Here is a 21,785-nt window from a genome sequence, read left to right on the forward strand (position 1 = left end):
CAGCCAAACTAAACACACAGCTGATGACTTGACTTACCAGCCCATCACTCTCAGTCTGGAGGGCTCTGACGCCACTTCCTTTAGACTTGTCCACACTCTCTGGGCTTGAGCCCTGCCTGGACTCTACCACTCGTTTGGTCCCGGCCAACTCATCCATCAGCCTGTCCCGATCGTTCTGGAGGCTGGCCATGGATCTGGAGAACGCCGACAGCTGCCTGATGTACGTGTTGTTTTCGGAGACAGCCTGCTTCAGTTTCTTCTCTTTCTCAGACACGTCCTTCGACAGCTCGTCCAACAACTTGTTTAACTCCGCCTGAGGGTCTTTGCTCTCTAAAGCAGTCAGTTTACGAACGAGGACGTCCCTCTCTTTGGCGAACATGGCCAGGTCAGACGTGGCGTCCTGAAGGCTGCGCTCCATCTTGTTCAAAGCCGCCTGAGTTTCTCTCAGTTCTTCATCATATCTGTTTCTCAGGATCTTGAAGTCTTCGATGAGTTGGTCGCGGTCGTTCTGCAAAGCAGCCATGGCTTTGCACAGAGACTCATTCTGAGCCTTTACATCTTTATTCAGAGTTCTGGCCTCTGATAACTGTTGTTCCATTTCCAGAAGGTCTTTGGCCAGCTCTGCCACCCTCTGATCAGCTGTCTCTTGCTCGCCCCTCATCAGCTCCACCTCTCGCTCAAAGGTGTCCAGCTCGGAGTTGTATTTGTCTTCAGCCTCAGATAATTTTTTGTCTGTCTCATTTTCCACCTGCTGCAATTTTCCCTTAAATTCATCAGTTAAGGTTTTCTGCGAGAGGAGTTTTTGCTGTAGCTCATTGCACTCAGCTGCTTTGGCTGCCACGGCTTCTTGCAAATCAGCAATCACTTTTCCCTCATTTGTCGTGGCTCTGTCCTTTTTCTGAGTCGATATTTCTGTTTCCAGTTTGGAAACCTGAGCTCTGAGTTTAGAAGCCTCTGCTTTCAACGTGTTGTTTGCCTCCTCCTCCCTCTGCAGCTCCAAGCGAGACTCTCTCTGCTGCTTCTCAGCTGCAACCTTTTGGGTTTCCAGGTTTTTGATCATGTCCTGCTGCTTCTTCAGCAGAACCTTCAGCTGGTTGTCTTTCAGAGACAAAACCTGATTCAGATCCTCTCTGTACCGGACCAGCTGAGCCCGGAGCATTGCGTTCTCTGAGTTGAGATCATCCATCTGATGTAACAGTTTCCTTATTTCATGTTTAAGACCTTTGGCTGCACCACCTTCCCCATCAACAGAGCCCTCTTTGCCCTTTAAGCCCAACTCGCTTTTTGCCTCAAGGATCCTGTATTCTGACATCAGTCGCTCCCGTTCACTCTGTAAAGACACCATTGAGTTCTTAAACGACTCCATCTTAGCTGCCATCTGCTCCTTCTCCTGGACGGATCTGTTTGCTTTAATTTGCAGACTTTTGACCTTGGCTTCGAGCCCTCTCAGCTCTTTATCAGCCTTCTCCCTTTGGTAGCGTAGTGACGTTAACCTATCCTCGTAGACTGCCACCTGGGAACGATAGTTAGCCTGGAGTTGTTCTAGATACCCTGACATTTGTCCATCTTTGCAGGATAACAGAGAAGAGATCTCAGTGTCCTTGCTCTGAAGCAGTGTTTTCAGTTGCAGAGATATTCCCTCCTGCTTCTCAAAGTCAGCTTGAAGTTTGTCATTTTGAGTTTGTAGAAGGAGCAGCTGAGTGTCAGTGTCTGCATTTATCTTCTCTGTTTGCTGGAGATTTAGCTGTAGCTGGGAAATCACGTCCTCTTTGTCTGTGAGCTGTCGGCTCAGCATGTTTTTATCCTGATCTTGTCTCTCCACTTGAGCACTCAGTTCCTTCACCTGCACCGCCATGAGCTCGACGGACTCGGCCAGCTCGGCGTTGCTCGCACTCATCACAAACAGCTGTCTCTGCTGTGCAGCTGCAGCCACAGAGTACTCATTCAGAGTCCTCTCCAGTCTTGACTTGGTGACTCGCAACTCATTCACCTCTTTATCTTTAACCCTCATGTCTTCTAAGAACCTTTTGATCACAAAGCCCTGCTCCAGGAGTTGGTTATCCTTCTCGTTTAATGTTCGCTGGTACAAATCATTCCAGAGTTTTGAGGCATCTGCCCCCTCAGGGGTGGAGGACAAAGCAAACAGCTTCGCTTCATTAGTCCCAGCCGCTCTCTTTAGAGAATTTATCTGTAGATCTTGAGAATCTACATGTTGTCTCAGCTCATTCACCTTTTGACTTTCCTGCTCTTTTAAAATATTGAGGTCTTCTATCTGTTGCTGCAACATAAACTGATTCTCCATGTAAGTATGCATTTGTTTCTCGTCTACACTTTGGGATTTAATCCTCTCCTGAACCTCAGACTGTTGGCTTTGCCTTGATATTTCCAGAGCCAGATGGTCTCTTTCAGACTCAACACTCACTACCTTTTCTTTAGCCTCTTGGAGAAGATTTTTCTGAGTCATCAGCTCAGCTTCAAATTGTTCACATTTCTCTTGCAGACATGACATTTTCTCAGAGCTCTTCTTCATTTCTTTTTCCAACTGTTCACAGGCTGACTGTGAGCTCTTCAGAGAGCTTTCTTGATCTAAAATTACTTCCTGGTATTTGATGCAGTTCCGCTGCAGCTGATTTATCTCCTGATGCTTTTCTTTGAGCAGCTCTTGCAGTTCTTTCCTCACGTTCTTGGAGCCCTCGTTGCCTCTCTGAACTGTCTTGAGTTTCTCCTCGAACTCTCTGACGAGTTTGAGCTGCTCCTCCTCTTTCTCTTGACGAACCTGATTGCTCATCTCCTTACTCGCTGCCAACTGAGAAGACAACTGTGCATTCTGGGTTTGCAAAATATTGATGGATTCGGTCAGTTCATCGATTCTTTCTGAGTTCTTGAGGATTACAGTTTCCAAATATTCATTTTCAATTTTCACTTTGTCTGAGATCTCTTGGACATTTTCCAGCTCCTCTTGCAGAAGAGACTTGTCATCCTCCAGGATTCTTACCTTCTCATTCAGGCTTATTGTATCTTGGCTGTGTCGGTTGATGATATCTTTTAGCTCTTTAACAACATCGTCTTTCATTCCCAACTGCACTTCATGGTCGTTCTGTATCTTGTCAATTCTCTCACACAGATTTTGCTTCTCCTTTTGTAAGAGCTTGTTGATTTCCAGCTGAGCACCAAGCTCTGTTTTCTGGGCCTCAATCTGGGCAGTGAGTGAATTATTCAAACTGAGTGCTTCGTCCAGTTTCAGCTGCATGTTGTTTGTGTATGTATTCGATTCCATGTGTTTCTCCTCCAACGAACAGCTAGCCTCTCCCAGTTTTTCTGCCAGTTCGCTATTTTCAGCCTGGATCTGTGTCAGTTTCACTCCCAGGTCCTCTGTGGACTCTTTAAGGCTGCAAATCTCAGCCTCCAATTCTTTATTTTTGTCAGTCAGTTCGCACATTGCCAATTTGTGTTTTCCTTCATGCTCAGTCAATTCTTTTCTCATTTTCTGATTCTCTTCCTCCAGCTCCTCTATCCTCTGCCGTTTCTCTTTGGAAGCTGTGCGCATCCTCTCTTTAATTCTGTCATTTTCCTCCTCCATTTCTCTGGCCTGCTTTTCCAGATTTTCCATCTCGGCCTCATGTTTGTGTATTTTCCTTAAGGCTTCCTGTCTGTCTCTTTTGGCTCCCTCCAAAACCTGTCTCATCTTATCCATTTCGCTGCTAACATTTTCGTAAGCTTGTAGAAGAGACTCATACTCTTGTTTCAGCTCAGCATGCTTTGACTTCCACTTGGACAGCTCATCTGTTTGAGAGTCTTTCAGAGATTCAAGCTGGCATGAAAAGGCTTGTTTCTGCTGTGTAATGTTCTCTATGGTAAGTTTCAAGCTCTCGCAGGCTGCTGATAGACTGCCATTATCATTAAGGATGTGATCGACTTCACTGCTGAGCTTTCCTTTCTCCTCGTTTAGAGATGAGACAGACCTTTCCAGCTCCATGTTTTGTTGTTTCAGCTTCAAAACAGACGATTCCAGAGTAAAATATTCAGCTTCTCTGGCTTCATGTTTGGCTAAGAGCTTCTCTGCTTCCTCCTTAAGTGTTGCATTTTCCTTCATGAGCTCTTTCCTGGAAACTAAAGCTGCCTGAAGTTTCCTGGTTAGGATAGAAATTTTGCTTTGGTAGTTGTGATCATCAGTCTTGTTGTCACCTTCTCGAGATTTCTGAAGCTCACCAGCTTCTACTCTCATTTTTTCAATAGCAGTTTCATGCATTTTCATCTGCTGCTGTAGCTGAAGTTCCAGTGCAGCAATTAGTCCTTCCTTTTCTGTAACATGAGCCTGAGAAACTGATAAGGCATCATCTCTCTCTTTAAGTATAATGTTGAAGGTTTCAGCACAATTGCAAGATGAACTAACTGTGCTTGCATTAACGTCTTCCTGTCTGATGCTACTTTCAGGCATCTTTTGATGAAGCTGCTCATTTACTTTCGCTGTCTCCTCCAGTTGCTTGTTCAGTGTTGTTACCTCACCTCTGAGCTCATCAATTAATCTAGAAGCATTTTCCTTTTCTTGCTTCAACAAATCGAAATTTCTCTCGGTTTCAGTAAAATGCAGCTGAGCTTTTTCAAGCTCCTCAGTCAGAGTTACTTTGTTCTCATTGAGTTGCTGCTGAGTTTCTGATAATGTCTGTTGGATGGTTAAAACCTCTGAAGTTTTCTGGGAAACTAAAGCAAGAGCTGCCTCAAGTTCCACTTTTATCCTATTACTCTGCTCCTGAACAGCCTCCTTTTCTTCCATTAAAACACAATACTTTTCTTTATTTGCACATATCTGTTCCTCCAATAGAAGTTGCTTCTCATGTTCAGTCTTTACTTCTGCATCATTGATTGTTTTTCTCTGTTTCTCAATCTCTTCTGTTTTCTCTTTTGTTTCTGCATGGGCTTTCTCCAAGGCATTCCCCACCATGTGAAGTTTTGACTTCAACGCTTCTGTTTTTTGCTCCATGACCACCAGAGCCTCGTCTTTACTTGCCATCTCATGAGACATGTTCTCAGCTTTGAATTTCAGTGTTTCCAGCTCTGCTTGCAGGTGTGATAGAGAATGACACTGACTCTCCTTCTCTGCCAGAGACATCTTCAGATCTTGAAGAGTTTTATCCCTCTCCTCCACCAGCTGTCTTAAAGTGTCTAGTTCATCCTGATAAGACAAGGAGGTTTTGTGGAGCTCCTCCAGTTCCCTCACTTTCTCGTCTGAGCTCAACTGGACAGCGTTCAGTTCGTTCGTCTGCTGACAGTGTTGTTCCAACAGAGCCTTGTAGTCGTCTTTCAGTTCAGACAGTTCTTGAGTTAACCTCTTTTCACTTTCCTGAGCTTTCTTTAGCGTTTCTTTGCGTGTAAGCAAAGCAGCCTGGGCCTTTTTCTGTAGTATTGCTTTCTCTGACTTCATCTGTGCAAGTTTGTTTTCTAAATCAACAGCGGAGGTGGTGGAGGAAGATTTGTCCTTCAGCTCATCTTTACATGTTTGGAGTTCATCTTGAAGTTCTTGTAATTTCTGCGTCAAGCTGATTCTGTCTCTCTCAAATGCCTCTCCTTTTTCAGTGACACTGGACTGAAGCTGCTCAATGACAGCGTTTTTCTCACTGAGTACTTGCAGTTTTTCTGACAAACACACATCTTTCTCATGTAATGTATCTTTAAAAGTTTGTTTTTCTGACTGTAACTGTTCAGCAAGTGTTTCACTGTCTGTTTTGTGTTGAACAATCTCTGCCTCCTTATCAACAATCTTCTGTTCAAGCAGAGAAACCTTTTCTTGATACATTTTTTCTGCTTCCTGAGCCTGGTTGGTTAGCTCAGAGAATTTGTCCTGTAAACATGAAAGCTCAGTTTCATTGTTTACAGTCTCTTCTTTCTGATTTTCATACTGCTCTATTTTTTTCAATAAGTCCTTTCTTAGAAGAAGAGCAGCTTGAAGCTTCTTCTTCATTGCATCTTTCTCTTTTGACACTTTCGCCAGATCACCTTTAAGATCGTCATTTTTCTTTATCAGCTCAAGCTTCTCTGAATTCATGGAGTCAATTTCACTTTTGGAGCGTGAAATGTGATCCTCTAGCTGCTCTAAAACCTCTTCAAGCCGTTTTGAGGTGGTTGTGTGTGCTTGCTCTGCACTCTGTAACTGGGCTATTAGAGATGTCTTTTCCTCACGGAATTTCATTCTTTCATTGGAAGCAGATTCAATGACCTGGGCAATGGACGCGTCTTTATCCCTTATTTGCTGACTGAGCCCCGCCAGTAATTCCCTCTGCTGACTTATCTGAATGTTGATACAGCTGATTTGCTCGTCTTTTGCTTGCAATTCACTGTGTAGAGATGAGTATTTGACAACAGCTTCTTTCACTTTCTCTGACTCAGCGTTGAGCTGCACCTGTAAATGCTCTATTGTTTCTTGTAGAAGAGTAACTTGTTGACCCCTCTCCTCATTACTCCTCTTTCCTTCACCAAGTGTATTCTGTGCTTCATTTAATTTTGCTACTGTTTCATTCAACTCATTTTTCAAAGCATCTACCTCAGACTGATGTCTCTCTTGTAATTGTTTTATCATATCCTGTACAGACATTTGTCTTTCAGAGGAGGAATCTTTGTCAGTATCGTTGTTTCTCATTACAAGTTTATGTAATTCATATTCCACAGTTTTCAGAGCCTGTTGCAAACTATTGTTCTCTTTATCCTTCTCCTGAAAAGATGCTAACACCTTCTCCAGTTGAATCCTGGATGCTGATGCCTCCACCTCTTTAGCACTCAGTTGATCAGAACCTTGCCTGACAGCAGACGAAGTCTCGGCCAGTTTCTCCTGCAAATTGTCCAAGTCTTGTTTCAAAGCATTAACTTTAACATCTTTAGATTTCATTTCATTTTCAACACTTTTCAATTGTTCAGCAAGTAGATTTTTATCCTGTTTTTCTCTATCCAAAACTAACAGCCACTCTTTCTCAGAGTCCTGCAAAATCTGCTCTATCTTAAGAACGTTTTCTTTTAACTGAGAAATGTCTTCATCTTTGGCACTAACCTTGGCTTGAAGGCTCTCCTTCTCCGAGACCATTTTCTCCATTAGTTCATTCATGCTGCTGGACTGTTGCTCCATTTGAATCTGCAGCTCCCCCTGTGATGTCCTTATCTGATGGTCTCTCCTTTCAATCTCTTCCTTCTCTGCAACAAGTTTCCTAACTTCCTCTTGCAAATGTGAATTCTCATTACTGATGGCAGTGAGATGTTTATGATGATCCTCTTTTGACACATTCAACTCCTCACTCAGTCTCTTGTTATGCTCTTCTAGCTTCTGCATTTCTGAGACGAGCTGAGAGGCGTGTTTGGCCTGGGCTGTGTACTGGCTATTAATGGCATGGAGAGCCATTTCCCTCTGCTCCAGGTTTTCTGTTAATGCATTCATTTTTGAGACAACTTGAAGATGTTGTGATTTGAGTCTTTCTAATTCAACAGTGAGCAGCGACACACTTGTTTGGTTAGAAGAAAACGCTTCATCCTTTTCTCTGGACAAACTGGAGTTTAAGTCTTCAGACTTCTCTAGTTTGTGATGGACGGCTGATAGCTCATGTCTCAGTGTTTCTATGGTGCTCTTTGCCGTCTGATGTTCGTTATTGGAATCATCCAGTGACTTACGAAGGCTGGACACTTCGTCAGTTGTTTGGGAGAGTTGCTTCCTCACGTCCTGCAACTCCTCCAAGTTAGCAGCATATTTCTCCTGTAAGTTGTTGAAGGCACCTTGGGTTTCCTCTGCCGACTTTCTGAGGTTCCCAGACTCAGCGGACAGTAACTGAATTTTACTCTGCAGCTGTGACACCAATTCTGTGCTCTCTGTGAACTGAGTTTTGAAGAGCAGAGCTTCATCTGCTCTTATCTGGATGTCCTGAAGAGACTTCGATTGGTCCACAAAAGCTGCCTCTTTATTGGCCAGCAGCTTCTTCATATTCTCTGCCTCAGTCATCTGGACCTGCAGGTTGTTGTTGAGCCTTGCGACAGATTCTTCTAGGTGTGAAATCTGTTCTTTCAAGCTCTGACATTCTACGTCTTTGGCTTGAAGATTTGAGTTAAGACTTTCTACAGCAGCTGAAGAATTACTCTGATATTCAAGACTTGACTGTTCCTTTTTCTCTAGGGTATTTTTCAGGATCGATGTCTCTGATGTCAGACTGTCAACTTGACCCCTGAGCTTCATGGCAGAATCTTCAAGCTCCGAAACTTTTGCACTTAAACTGATGTTGTCATCTGATTTCTGTTTCAGCTGCTGCTCCTGCTCAGCAACCCTTCTGTTGAGTTCCTCGATCAAATTCTCCTGCTGTTTCAGGGCATCATCTTTTCCTCTTACACTCTCGTTAAGTGTCTCCTTCTCCGAGTGGGCCGTTTTGAGTTCATTGTCCTTGTCAGTGACTGACCTCTTGAGACTTGTGACTTCTTCTTGTGCTTCAGAGAGAATAGTGACTGTGTTGAGAAGTTCTGATTTTAATTTGGTATTCTGCTCATTCAGTGCCTGAATGCTGTCTTTGAAATCAATTATCTGTGCTTTCCTCTGCTCGTCTTCCTGCTTCAGCTGATGAATTTCGGCAGTGAGTTTCTGCACAGCCGCCTTCAGGTTGGTGATCTCAGCCTCCATCTCTGCAGTGTTCTCATTCATGGCACCGAGCTGGCTGCTGAGTGAAATCACAGATTCGTTTCGTTTGTTCAGCTCATCCTTGTGGCTTTGGAACTTGTTTGTTAATTCTCTTAATGTCTGGTCTTTTTCCTTTATCTGCTGTTTGGCCAGCGAGCTTTCTTGCCTAAGTGCCTCCACCTCAGCCTGTAGCTGTGATATGAGATCTTTCTGCTGCGTGACCTCATTTTGATAAGCACTACACTCCTGTGCTTTCTGTTGAAACATGGTGTCTTTCTCCATCAGCCCAGCCTTAAAGGCAGATCCTTGCTCTTGAAGCATGGATATAGTGTCTTGCAGTTGCAGCAGTTGGTTCTGCTGAGCCTTCAGCTGAGAGCTTGATTCTGATAACGTTTGTTCTCTCTCATTCAAGGACACGTTGAGTTGACTAACTTGCACTTTAAAGCCGTCAACTTGTTCATGTAAACCCTGAAGCTCTTCTTCTCTCTCCCTCAACAGTTTAGACAGATGAATACATTCATTTGTTTTCTCAAACAAATCTGCAGAATTTGACATTTCACTTTGCTTCAGGACATTTTGTAACTCATCAGCTGCGATAGTAAGATCCTCCTTCTCCTTCAACAAGCTGCTGATTGTTTTCTGATTGTCCGCGATCTGGATTTCGAGCTCAGAGGTTTTCTCTTGGAGTGAGCTCCTCTCACTGGTTAGATCAGCAACTGACCTCACGTTCTGAGCTAACTCTTCCTGTAGTCTCTTATGATCCTCTGTTAAGCTGCTGATCTTCACGCTCAGTGTGGAGTTCTGATCCACAGTCGCTTTCAGCTGTGCATCAAGCTCAGATGCGACCCCCGTCTGCTGTGTGAGTTCCTTCGCAGTAGATTCACAGGCAGCATGAAGTTGCTGGTTTTCCTCGGTGAGAGCCTGAATGTGTTTGTTTAAGCCCGTCAGCTCTGTTCGCTGCAGCTCGGTTTCACTCTCAAGCTTTTTGGCGTTTTCCTCCATGACACTGATTTGGTTGCTCAGAGACTTGACCATCTTGTTCGTATCATTCAGCTCCTCTTTGTGTTTCTGACACTGTTGAGATGTGTTTTTCAACACTTCTTCTCTCTCTTGAAGTTGCTGCCTGAGTTGTGAGAGTTCTTCATTACGAGACTCAGCCTCAGCTTGAAGCTTGCACACAATATTCCTCTGAGCTGTAATTTCATTCTGCAATCTGAGATGCTCTTCCTGCTTCTCTTTCAGCATCGTATCTGTCTCCATGAGCCCAGATTTCAGACTGTGCTCCTGTTCTCGGAGCAGAGACAGTGTTTCCTGAAGCTGTGTGTGCTGGTTTTGTTGGGCGTCTAGTTGGACTCGAAGATCAGCAGCAGTCTGCTCTTTCTCTGCTGTGTCACGCTGGAGCTGGTTGACCTGAGAAGTCAAACTTTGCACTTGTTCCTGCAGCTGGGTCACATGATTTGTTGTCTCCCTGAGTAACTGGTTGAGATTACTACATTCATTTGTTTTAGCCAGCAGCAGCTCAGAGTTTGAGTGTGTGCTTTGCTCAAGAACTCCCTTTAGCTCGTTCACTTGAAGAGTCAACTCCTCTTTATCTCTCTGAAGCCCTTCAATCATTTTGTCATTTTGGGAATGCTGCTTTTCCAATGAGGAGATTGTGACTTGAAGTGACTCCTTTTCAGCTTTAACCTCTGAAATGGTTTTGACACTTTGAGTCACTTCTAGTTCAAATCGCTCTTTTTCTTCTGTAAGGCAAAGTACTCGATTCTCCAGGGTGCTGTTAAGTTCAAGAGCAGACGTAACCTTTCCAGTAAGTTCTTTCATGCTCTCCTTCTGCAGCTCCAGCTCCTGTGTTAGTCCTTTGAGCTTTTCTTGTAACTGTTGTTTCTCAGTCTTTGTATTTTTTAGGAGGTTCTTCAGTTTAGAGATGTTGTCAGATTTGCTTTTAAGATCATTGCTCAACTTCTGATTCTCTGAATCTCGCACCTGCAACTCACTGTTGAATTTCTGCCTTTCATCTTCAGCATGTTGATCATTTGACTTCAGCTGGTTTTCCAAAGATGCTATTGTTTCCAGTTTCTCTTGCAGCTCTTTCTGAGTGTGTTCTCCACTCTGTACTTGTTCCTCTAACTGTTTGGACATAGTCTGCATTTCATTGTTGTATTTTTCCACTTGTGCCAGAAGTTTGTTTTGCTCGTCCTTGAATGACTTCAGTTCTTTCTCATGAAGCTCCTGCTGTAATGTGTCTTTGTTGGTATTTTCATTCCTGAGCTGTGAGATGAGCCCCTCTGACTCCTGCAGTTTCTGGGTGGATGAAGCCAGCTGTTCCTTTAGTGAGGTGATGCGTGTTTCACATTCAGAAAGATGATTGCGATGGCTTGCGGCCTGTTTCTGGATCTCCCCTCGCAGCTCCTGAAGGGTTTTCTTATCCTCCTCTGTCTGCTTTATCAGCTGTTCCACCTCAGCCGCTTTAGACTCTCTCTCCTCTTTGGCCTGCACTAACTCCATCTCAGCATCTTTAAGCTTCCCAATCACCTCTGTGACCTTGTTATTCAGCGCCTGCTGGTCTGAATTCTGAGACTCTCTCAAGATTGTGGCCTCCTGCTCAGCTTTCCTCAGTGCAGTTTCCACATGAACCAGGTTCTCTTCTTTAAGTTTGATCTCCTGCTTCAGCATTGTGACCTGCTCTGTGTACTCCACCATGTTTGCAGAGAGTGTTGATATCTCCTTGTCTTTTTCCAACAAGACGTCTTTAAGACTATCGATTTCCCGCTCACAGGTTTGAAGGTCATGAATAAGTTGGGCTCGTTCTTCCAGGTGAGCTGTGTTTAATTTGTCCAGCTCCTCGTTTGTCTGATCAAGCTCTGTCTGCAAAGTTTCTATGGAAACTTCCTGTTTTTGTGTCTAAAAGAAAAAGAAATACACAACAACAATGAAGTCATATATGACATAACTGAAATGAATGGACAAAAACATAATCAAGTACACTTTAATTAGGTTATACTGAAAATAAGAGGACTGAAGTTTTCATTCAGTTATCCCTACCTTCTCCTTTAGCAGGCTCAACTTCTGCGTGAGGTCGGCAACTTCTGTTTTTAGCTCAGAACATTGTTTCTCTGAGCTGCTACACTTCTTGGAGACATTTTCAAGCTGAACGGAGGAAAAACAAACAAAACTGATTAACTACAGCTGCACAATGATCAATGGTGAATAGTCAAAAACAACAACAACAACAAAAAAAGAAAAAAGAACACTCACAGTGTACTCAGTCTGAAGGAGTTTGTCAGAAACCTCTTTGCACTGGGTCTCTTTCTCACTCAGAGATTCTCTGAGGCTGTTGATCAGCTCCAGTTTTTCTGAGGTCTTGGCCAAAGTGTTCTCCTTCTCAATGAGGGAACTCTCCAGACTCTCCTGTGTGTCACTCAACCTAGAAAACAAACTCAACACCTTTAACACTTCAACTCAAAAGACGAGATAGATGTCAAACTGAAAAAGTAGCTCACACTGTGCACAGGTGCAAGGATGTTTAAACTCTTTGGGATTGGGAGATTCATTACAGAGATACAGCCCACTTAATGTTTATATCTTTTCCAGCAACTAGATGATGAAAACTAAACTGTAAAAGCATTTGCTAAAAAAAAAAGAAAAAAAGAAGTACTTATTTTGATTTAGTTTATAGAATGATGAAGATGCAAAGTTCCCCTTTAAAGATCCATTGAGCAGTGATGATTATACGAGCAATGCTGGCATTTTGTTTCTCTATCTTCTCCGGCACACTATCACACATCACGGCAAGAGACACTTTACGGTTTCATATTTCTGTTTATGAGCTATTACTGCAGAGGAGCAGAGGAATCCATTTAAAGTGTGGTGGGTGGAGCAAATTTGTGGGAAACTTAATTGGCAGGAAAAACAGTTTTATTTAGCAACTGCTAAATTAATTTGACTAAAAATGGAGGAAATTAAATACTTCATGGGCACAGACCAAGCACCACCATAGTAGCACCATCCCCTGCTCTCATTCTGGATGAGGACCACTATCCTGCTCTCTTCTCATTTCTATTCCTTTCTCTACTGTCTACTAAAAGCATCTTTTATTTTCTATGCACGTTCTAGACGACTACAGAAACCTTTGTTAAGAGCAATTATTAAATGGCTCTGTATTAGAAACAAATGTGTAGTGCCTGTTAATGATCTTTCAAACTGCGCAGAGTGGCTCACCCTTTGAGTTGCTCGTTGAGGCTGGTAACCAGGAGCTGATGCTTCTCTGCATCTCTGCTCTGTTGACTTCGAACGCTGGCCAGTTGGCTTTGAAGTTTTTCTGACTCGTTCTGCAGTGTCACAAAAATAAAGATCAATATTCAAAGATTAAATTCGTAAAAAACTGGATACAGAAAGTCTCACTGCACACAGACGTGGGTGAAAGCAGACCCGCTGGAGAACAGCAACAGGAGATTTCTAATTACCTGTCACTGTTGTCGCTGTTGTCATTAAATCTATTAGAGTTTTATTTTCCCTGTTCATGTGGTAATGATGAACACTTGAAGTTTGCCAGTTACAGGTTTAAACATTGAAGTGAAGTTTACAGCACCCAGTGAGTCTGCGACAGAACGCTGCACTTGCTCAAAAACATTATTTGACAAACGTGTCCAGGATTAAACGAACACACCACACCATTAGCCGTCACCGCCAGAGGTGCTCTCCAGCGCACACAACACATGAGGGACCCAACACACCTGAGAGACCCAATATGGCTGCTCATCTTCATCTACATCAAACGTCACCTGTGTTAGAAGGGTCTGTTACAAAATCCTAGTTCTCGGGGGGGGGGGGACATGCATTTCACTCAGTGTGAAGTAGGTAAGTTATATATTCACATTGTAAGACAATATGCAAATAGACAAACTGGCTTAATTCAGCCCAGGGACTGTGAGATAGTGTGTTGTTGGATTTGGTAAGGGTACCTGTAATGCCTCGATGCGTGCCTGCAGCTGTAGTCGATCCTCCAGGTCCTGACAGTGCTCCTCCAGACTCAGTATCTGCTCCTGCAGCTGGTTCCTCTCCAGCTCCAGCTCCTCCACAACAGAGCGCAAACCATCTGAAACCATCCAGACAAAAAACAGGTGAGAACAGGTAGTGGGGACCTTGTGTGATAAGGCAACAGAGGGAGGGTGGAGCTGACAACATACTCATACAGCAAAAAGTTAATTTCCACTACTCTGATTTCATCAGTAAAGCAATAATCATGTAATTCGATCTGAGGTTCTCTATGCACAGAAACACTGTCTTCTCTGCTTTTGAAATCACTAATGTACGGTATTATTACCAATGTTTTACTGGTATTTCAGACTAAATGCTTTTCAGATGCTCAAATGGAAAATCTACTTGAAAATTAACATACAGCATGGCCGTCACACTTTTGTTCAAAAATGGAAAGAAAAGTTAACAATATAATATTATTTATTGATTTATTCATCCATCCAAATGTTTGGTAAATAAGCACAACATACTTAGTGTCATGTACACAGGTAATTGTAAATCTTAATTTACACATTAATTTAATTACCCATAGCTTCTTCCTCATGTCACCACAAATAACAGAACTACTACAACCTATTTTATGATCGAGTTAGGAGGGTTGCAGTTGCACTAATTCAAACTAATTTGGTTGGCACCTGATATTTTTGAGTGAAAGCCATGCTGTATTGGTACAGGAAGGATAGTTTAACATCTGTAGGAAATATTTACAAGATGTAAAGTCTACCAGAAACATTTGTCTCTAAAGAACATGGGCTAGTTAAAGGAAAATTGACAGATTCATTCATTAAAACACAGGCGGTGAAATTACAGGATGTTTAGCGGCAAGTAACCAAAACTCACATCAGTCAGTTCGCGCAACTCAACTACTATTACCGTATTTCAATTTCATTTCAATGTATTGTTTTTCTTTTTCTTTTTTGATATTTGCTGATGTGTTTTTTGGCAAAAAGCAGCTTAAAAGGCAAAAAACAGGAAATGAAGAAAAGGTTGCAGAACATGCAAACAAAACAAAAAACAAAACTTACCACAGATGGAGAGAATCCTGCCGCCTAAATTTATATGCCCTCAAGAATTCAATGCATTCAGTGGACAAATCCCAACAAACACTAGCCAGCTCAACCAGCATGCACGTGTCAAAAGAAAATACTGGAGACAGATGACGATGACGAACCAATGAATGAATGTTGAACTCTTGGATCCAGTCATTGTCCCAATAAAATAGTGATAAGCTTAAATTCAGCTTGCTACAGTGTGACCCTGGTAAAAAAAAATCCACGGGTAGAAAAGAAGCTGAACCAAGCTGATCTTGTGAATATGTAAACACAATAACCCAATATAGAAAACCCAGGCCTTACTGTACATTCACAGTATTGGCAGGTTAGGTGAAAAAAGACAAAACCAACCAACAGCCACAGTCCAACACTCAATAACATAAGTTTGGAGTGTTATGGTAAAAACAACAAAATATCAACCCAAAGACAACTCAAGTTTCCCAAAGTAAAGTGCAGATGACCATGTGCATGCCAGTGTAAACTGTCCAGCGGGTATCACACCTGTATCAGGAGTACTGTACTCGGGCCACCAACCTCCCATGTTCTCTCCCTCCATCGGGGTCGTGCTCTCCGAGATGCTGCGAGGGTCCTGGAACGGGACCTGCCCGTCAAACTCAAAATCCTCCTGCAAGTGGGACAAAGTCGACTCAGCCAAAGCAGTGACAGATTACAAAGCATCTTTAAATTAACGGACTAACAAAAAACAGACTCTATTCTCCATTTTGTACAGATCAGTTAAATAAAATGTGGCTACTTTTTCCATCTTTGGAAAAAGTCAGGTAACTGTTTCACATGCTTACAGTCTCTAAGCTCACCTCCTGGCTCGAGCTCACAGACATGACCGGCATCCATTTCCAAACTCTTAGCAAGGCAGACAATGCACATCAGACATACTGAGCTATTAAAAGGAGTCAACATGACTGACCAGTCCCACCAGTATCCTGTGAAACCACTGCAATCAATATACTTCAAAGGACTTATTGAGCACATTGTGTAACCTTGTGTAATTCACAAAAAAAAAATCAATTACATCTAACCAGAAAAACATTGAAGTTTCCATAGGAACCTGCAACTTCCTGCATTAGTGGGTAGCCATTAGTCTTTACAGAAAGTTATCCAGCCCAGAATTCAAACTCACATCATTTGCAGCCTGGCTCTGCCACTGCATCCAAAAAGTTCAATGAATAAAATGGACTTGGTTTTAATTTGGAGGTTCAAATTTACAGAACAAATTATTTTGGGACTACTACTTGGGGATATTCAGCCCAGGAATAGCTGCCAATATTGTTATATTTAGGCTTACAGGTTTTGATTAAGTTACAATTAATTGCAACTGGGACAGATTTTTTTTTTGTTGAAGATTTCATGGGACAAAAAATAAAGACACAAATTTCTGTTTTCAAGTTTGACTTAAACTGGAATACTGTCACTGACTGAAGGTGTGCTGGTACAGTAGGTATGGTAGGTAACGTTAGCCCAACCACCTACCTGCAGGCTCCGCTGGGCCGGAGCCGTTGACTTCTTGGTTCTGTGTTGGCCGAGCCCCCGAGTTTGAGCCAGCTCCTCCTCCAACTCCTGCTGCCGAGTGGCCAGTGCTGGATCGGAGCAGCCAGGAAAGAACCAGTCATCCTCAATCAGTTTTGTGCCACAGGGAAAGGGGGGAGGTTGGGTTGGATTGAGGATGTATTTATGGATGGGAGGTGGGTATAAAAATGGACTGGACAGAGTGATGGCAGAGAGGTTTTGAAGACAGGATGACAGAGATGTCGAGCAGACAAGAAGTGTGATGATGGTGTTGATGGTTTTGATGAAGAGGGAGATGAGGCACTTTCAACACCACAGATAAACTTTGTGACATAGAAGAACAGTTTCATATAACAAGATAGACAGACTGTAAGAAGAGTGTGGAGACAGACTGAGGGAATCAACGATGGAGAGAGAGAGGAAGTTACTCAACCTCCAGGTTTGTGTTCAATTCTGTATTTGCGTAAGTTATGTGGACCTTTCAAACACTTCAAAAGCAACATTCTGGTCAGAGCCATGCACATCTAATTTACATAGCAAAAGAAAACAGCATTCAAACATGTGGGAGACGAGGATGCAAAAGTGGCTGTGGGAGGAACGAGAGGGGCCATTTTCATGAGTCACACTTGAAGCCAATGTTTTATCAACAGGGAAACCAGACAGTTATATAGAGCAACACCAGACAGGTGGAGATCTCAGGGGGAGGGACTCTCACGGTGCACGGTTTATACTATATGGATTTTCTTTTCACTTAGCAGCACAGGATGCAAGCAGGGCAACGCCAGATTTATTAGGATGAACAAAACATGTTCCCATCTGTTTTGTGACAACAGGCTGATTCTGATGTCAGGGGAAGGGAGAGGGAGGCAGCTCAAAGCAGAAGGTGGGGCAGGAAAAGAGGAGGAGTTCAGTGGGTTAAGCAGTGGTCAGTGTGGGGTCAGTGTATGAGCAGAGTAAAGCGGTAATGGGCTCTATTCAAAAGGACCATGCGTATAACAGAACATCATTACAACTGCATAGTGTTGAACATGATTCAGAGCATGCATTAGGACTGTTATATAAATGATGATGTATAAAGCCAGTCTGCCTCATACTGGGTGTTTCACCTACACTGACCACAGCAGCAGAGGTTGTGTATGGAGGATCGGGATCAGAGCAGAAGAGACACTGGATTTATTCATGAAGTCAAAGCAGTGAGTTTTTTTTAATTTTTTGCTCAAATCTGCTGCATTTCTTCATCTTGTGCCATGCAACTTGCATGCACATGCAACTTAAAAAAAAACATGCAAAGACACAAATGTCACAAATGCAAAAACTCAAAAACTCACTACACAACAGAAGTGTTTCCGGGGACACAAAAAATTGTCTACCTGTTAGTGGTGTTTGTAATTAAGGTGAGTTTGTTTGGTTTATAATAATGTCAATATCACATTATTCAGATATTAACACAGATGTGTACTGTTTGCTTAGCACTAGTCTTTAGCCAGGTCCATCACTTTTTGAGATGCCTCTGTTGTGTTGTGAGTTTTTGCAGAGCATGTGTTGTCAAATCTCTGAAGACATTTTCTGAATTTGTATCATGTTTGTGTCTTTGCATGTGCTTTCTTAAGCTGCAGTGCATTGAGCCCTCAGGGCCAGCGTGGATATCTGCTGTTCAGACTTTCAAGAGGGAGGATGATTAGTAATGTCAACCAAATCGCATCTTTTATTACAATGGACATTGTAATGTTAGCCCCGTTCAGACCTGGTATTAACATCTGCCTCATGTGATCCAAGTTCTTCAGTTCATCTCTGGCAACAAAACGTTTCAAGTGACTTCTCTGCTTTATTTCTAAGATGTGTGTGTGGGACCCCCTTGAAAATGAGATGCTACATCTCAAGGGGCTATCCTTTAATAAATTCAAATGTATGTTCTCAGAAACAATCAAGTGTGTCTGAGGTGTGTTCACACCTGAACTTGGTCATGTCCATTTGTGTTCAGATAACCTGAGACAGGTGTTCATACCAGGTCTAGAAAGAACCTAAGAGTTGCTGGTGGTAAAGATATTTTCAGCTGCAGCAGGTAAACAGAAAAGCGAAAGCAAAGCAGGAGCTGATGTTGAAGCCATTGTGTCTTTAGATCTTATTTATAGCAAATACAAAGCTGTAATGTAAACACCATTTTCTCAGTGTAACACCTTGCACACTATTGTCATCCTGACAGCTGATCAGAGCAACTGCATGTGCACCTGATTTAAATCACAGAAATTACATTAATGAAACTGATTGGATAGAAACGCAGAGGTAAAAACAAACTCATTGTACTAACAAGATCCGAGAAAGGACGTGAAGCTTTGAGACAGGCTGCTGGTTTTCAGTCAGCGTTAGCAGCAGTGGTGAAGGGAGCGGCACGGCTCCATGAAACTCTGGCGACAAATTAACTGCAGTAGAGCTTCATGAAAAGTGTTAATTACTGCAAGGCCCTTGAGTTGAGTTGTGAGGCTTTTGAGTCTTATTATTCACAGTGGGTTCATTAATGTCTACTCCACTTCACCTTCAACACACTAATTTAACAGCCAGTAGTTCAACAGAATCAGCAGCGATAAACAACATAAAAAGGGACGATTAGACACTTTATTCTGAGCAGCATCAGACCTAATTTTACTTTATGAAATATGTCTGAGGAATACATTTTGCATCACTCTTAAACAGCTGGATGTGATGTGGAATTATGTGAATTTCTTTAGGCAATCAAAGATTTGATTGAATGTGAACTCTCCCAAATAACACAGCTTTACTGGTCCATGTGAGCTTTATCAGTAATGACTAAAAACAATTACAGAGATTACTTGTCCATCTACTGTGATATTCGCCCCCACGAATCAAGACAATCTATATAAATGTTATTTGTGTTTGCAGCTGATTCTTCACAGGCTACACAAACTCTTGCCTGACAACTTTTGAAGGGTGACACTCAGCGGTCCTCTTCCCAGAGTTAGTGCAAATCTAGCCATTCCCACCACAGAAGAAAGATAACAGCATTGTTTGATTTTATTTGATTGATATCAGAATATTATTGTTATTATTGATAGTTATACCACGGTTTCTTAGTGTGGCCACACCAATAATCATGGGAAAAAAGAAGAAACAGAAGGACAGAAGAACAGAAGGGGATGAAGGGATGGAAAAGAGGAACAACACGGGAGAGTGGGGAGAGGAAAGGAGAAACAAAATGGCAGACTCTAACATGCAGCCCGTCACTGTGCTGCCCGTGGTTCGACCCCAGTGAAGACAAAGCGAGGGGAACCGACCGGCAGCACAGTGACTGAGAGCTGCACTGATGGTTTGGCGGAGCCTGCGTGCACAAAACTGATGGGAAACTGTTCTGTGTGGCTGCTCCCATCCCTGGAGCAGGGGCTGGAGTGGGAGAGTGTGTGTGGGGGGCGGGGGGTTGTCCATGAGATGGGAGGCAGCACGGGGGGGGGGCAACCAAATGCTCCCCATTAACAAAGGTGAGGGCAAGGGAAAAAAATAAAGAAACAGAAAGTAATGTTGAGTGAGACAACAGGCGACACATGGTACAACACAAACTGTGAATCTCTCTGCTGCAGGTAGTGGGGTCGGGGTCGGGGTCGGGGAGGGGGGTCGAGACAAAATACAGCCTGAAGTGAAATTTAGACTCACTTGCCAGTTTATTAGAGTTATTGAATGATACTATAAATTGTTTTTGATATTTTGTAGTCTAATAAACCAGCAACTAAGACGTTTCTGGAGATGCAATGTTCTCACTGTAGCTGCTTGGTGACTGTGGTGACAAAGAGTCATGAGAACATAAACTCTAAATAGCCGAACGTCTTGGGACAATGCCACCTGACTCACTCCTTATGAAACATTAGACCACTACGAGGCATCGTGACAACTTTATGATAGCTCAAGATGGACAGATATATAATAATTTCCAAATGATCTCAGATTTATTATCTTCTTGTTTCCTTGACAATATGCCTGATTCCTCTGTGTCAGAGCAGATTGACATATCAACAAGAAATACAAAGCTCTCTCCAAAAGACTTGATGGGGAGGGGGGTTATTATTTTCTACATATACAACTCACTTCATATACAGTTTCCAAAACTAATGACTACAACGTTCACATGGAGAAAACTTCCATTTTAAAATCAGTAGGTGGTAAGTCACAGCTCACCTGTCCTATATAGAAAGGTCTACTCTACTGTCTCTTCATTCCCACTCTGATATGTTCCACATCTGCTTAGTGGAAGTTAACAACTGAGTTTAACCTTGTGATTCCACCTTCATTCACTCATACCACAGAAAGGACATCGTTTCATCCTCTAGAAAATGCCTTACCCTCTCTTTCCTCCTCCATGTGGCTGATGCGGAGCACCATGGCAGCCTTCTCCTCTCTGGCCCGGTCCCTGGCACTGACCGCCTCGGCTACCATCTCCTGCCACTCCAGGACCTGGCTCTGAGTGTCGTCGGCACTGCCGGACTCACTCGCCTGTGACAGGAGGGGAGCACAGGACAGACAGGACACCTACACTCAGCGCTCTTCATCAACACACTGAGAACAGGAGGATTTTTAAAACACTGTGGTTCCCTGACCTGGGAGGCAGCTCTCTTGGTGAACTGCTCTAGGTCGGCTTGTAGTGTCCTCTGTTGCTCTTCATACACCACCAGCTTGGCCTCCAGCATTTCTAACACAAAGCATCAAACGTACAAGTTTCACATCAAAGATTTCACATTGATTTAAGTGACTTTTTTTATTACTAAGAATTCACTGTTGTGTTAGTGTTTCAGCTTTGAGTTCATTACCATTCTTTGTTTTTAGCTCCTCATACTGCTCAACTTTCCAGAGGTTTTCCTCTCTCTCCTCCTCCAGCTCTGTGATGCGGCTCCTCAGGGCGGTCAGGTCTGGGGGGGCGACTCCAGCCTGAAGGGGGCACGGTTATCTTTTAAATGGGTCTCATCCTTTTACATTGCATTTTGACGCATTTTAACATTTTACTCTGGAGAACAAAAAGTCACTGGCCTACTGCAGAGTTTACAGTTATTCCTTTCAGACCAATTAATAAAATATGTCCATTATTAACATAAAGTCTGCTTTACACCTTTCAGTGAATAACGGGTTCATTCAACAACAAGGCCTCTTAGGAAGTCATCATACCTGGCTTTTCTTCAACTCCTCCTCCAACTGTCTGATCCGATTTTTAGACCAGGCTTTCATTTTTAGGAACTTGGCTTCTGATCTGCCGGCTTCATCTGTCTTCTGCTTTGCTTGGGCTGCAAAACAAGAGAGGGAAGCCGTTTCTGATCAGGGATCCCACTGATTCACTTTTGCCATTGCATTTATTGGTCATAATGTTATAATCAAATGTACTAATAAAAATTGTTTTAGAAACATTTATTACATGTCAAAATAGGTGGATTATATTTAAAAATACAATAATTCAAATATATTTTTATAAATACTTTATATATCAATTATAAAGTGAAAATCCTGGAGTTCAAAACACAGGTTTTGGACTCTCAAGATTT

At 42.8% G+C, this 21,785-nt stretch overlaps 1 protein-coding gene across 4 annotated transcripts in view; it reads right to left on the bottom strand.

Annotated features, from left to right (window-relative positions):
* LOC146990133 (uncharacterized) overlaps window positions 1–21,785 on the bottom strand; it is a 35,808-nt gene that overhangs the window by 6,003 nt on the left and 8,020 nt on the right. Inside the window, exons 5-16 of one of the 4 annotated variants that reach the window (XM_085769302.1) lie at window positions 21,415–21,530; window positions 21,063–21,180; window positions 20,853–20,944; window positions 20,598–20,748; window positions 16,216–16,322; window positions 15,262–15,352; window positions 13,600–13,733; window positions 13,372–13,419; window positions 12,857–12,966; window positions 11,894–12,062; window positions 11,681–11,785; window positions 38–11,539 (exon numbers count right to left, since the gene is read on the bottom strand). In XM_085769302.1, the coding sequence (XP_085625428.1) occupies window positions 38–11,539; window positions 11,681–11,785; window positions 11,894–12,062; window positions 12,857–12,966; window positions 13,372–13,419; window positions 13,600–13,733; window positions 15,262–15,352; window positions 16,216–16,322; window positions 20,598–20,748; window positions 20,853–20,944; window positions 21,063–21,180; window positions 21,415–21,530 (12,743 nt within the window). Of the gene's footprint in view, window positions 1–37; window positions 11,540–11,680; window positions 11,786–11,893; window positions 12,063–12,856; window positions 12,967–13,371; window positions 13,420–13,599; window positions 13,734–15,228; window positions 15,353–16,215; window positions 16,368–20,597; window positions 20,749–20,852; window positions 20,945–21,062; window positions 21,181–21,414; window positions 21,531–21,785 lie in introns of all 4 variants that reach the window. The other 3 variants (XM_085769291.1, XM_085769321.1, XM_085769312.1) reach the window with 3 other exon arrangements.

The sequence above is a fragment of the Trachurus japonicus genome, chromosome 3 (genome assembly GCF_045865225.1).
Source record: "Trachurus japonicus isolate A0001 chromosome 3, Traja_1.0".
NCBI classification, from domain to species: domain Eukaryota; kingdom Metazoa; phylum Chordata; class Actinopteri; order Carangiformes; family Carangidae; genus Trachurus; species Trachurus japonicus.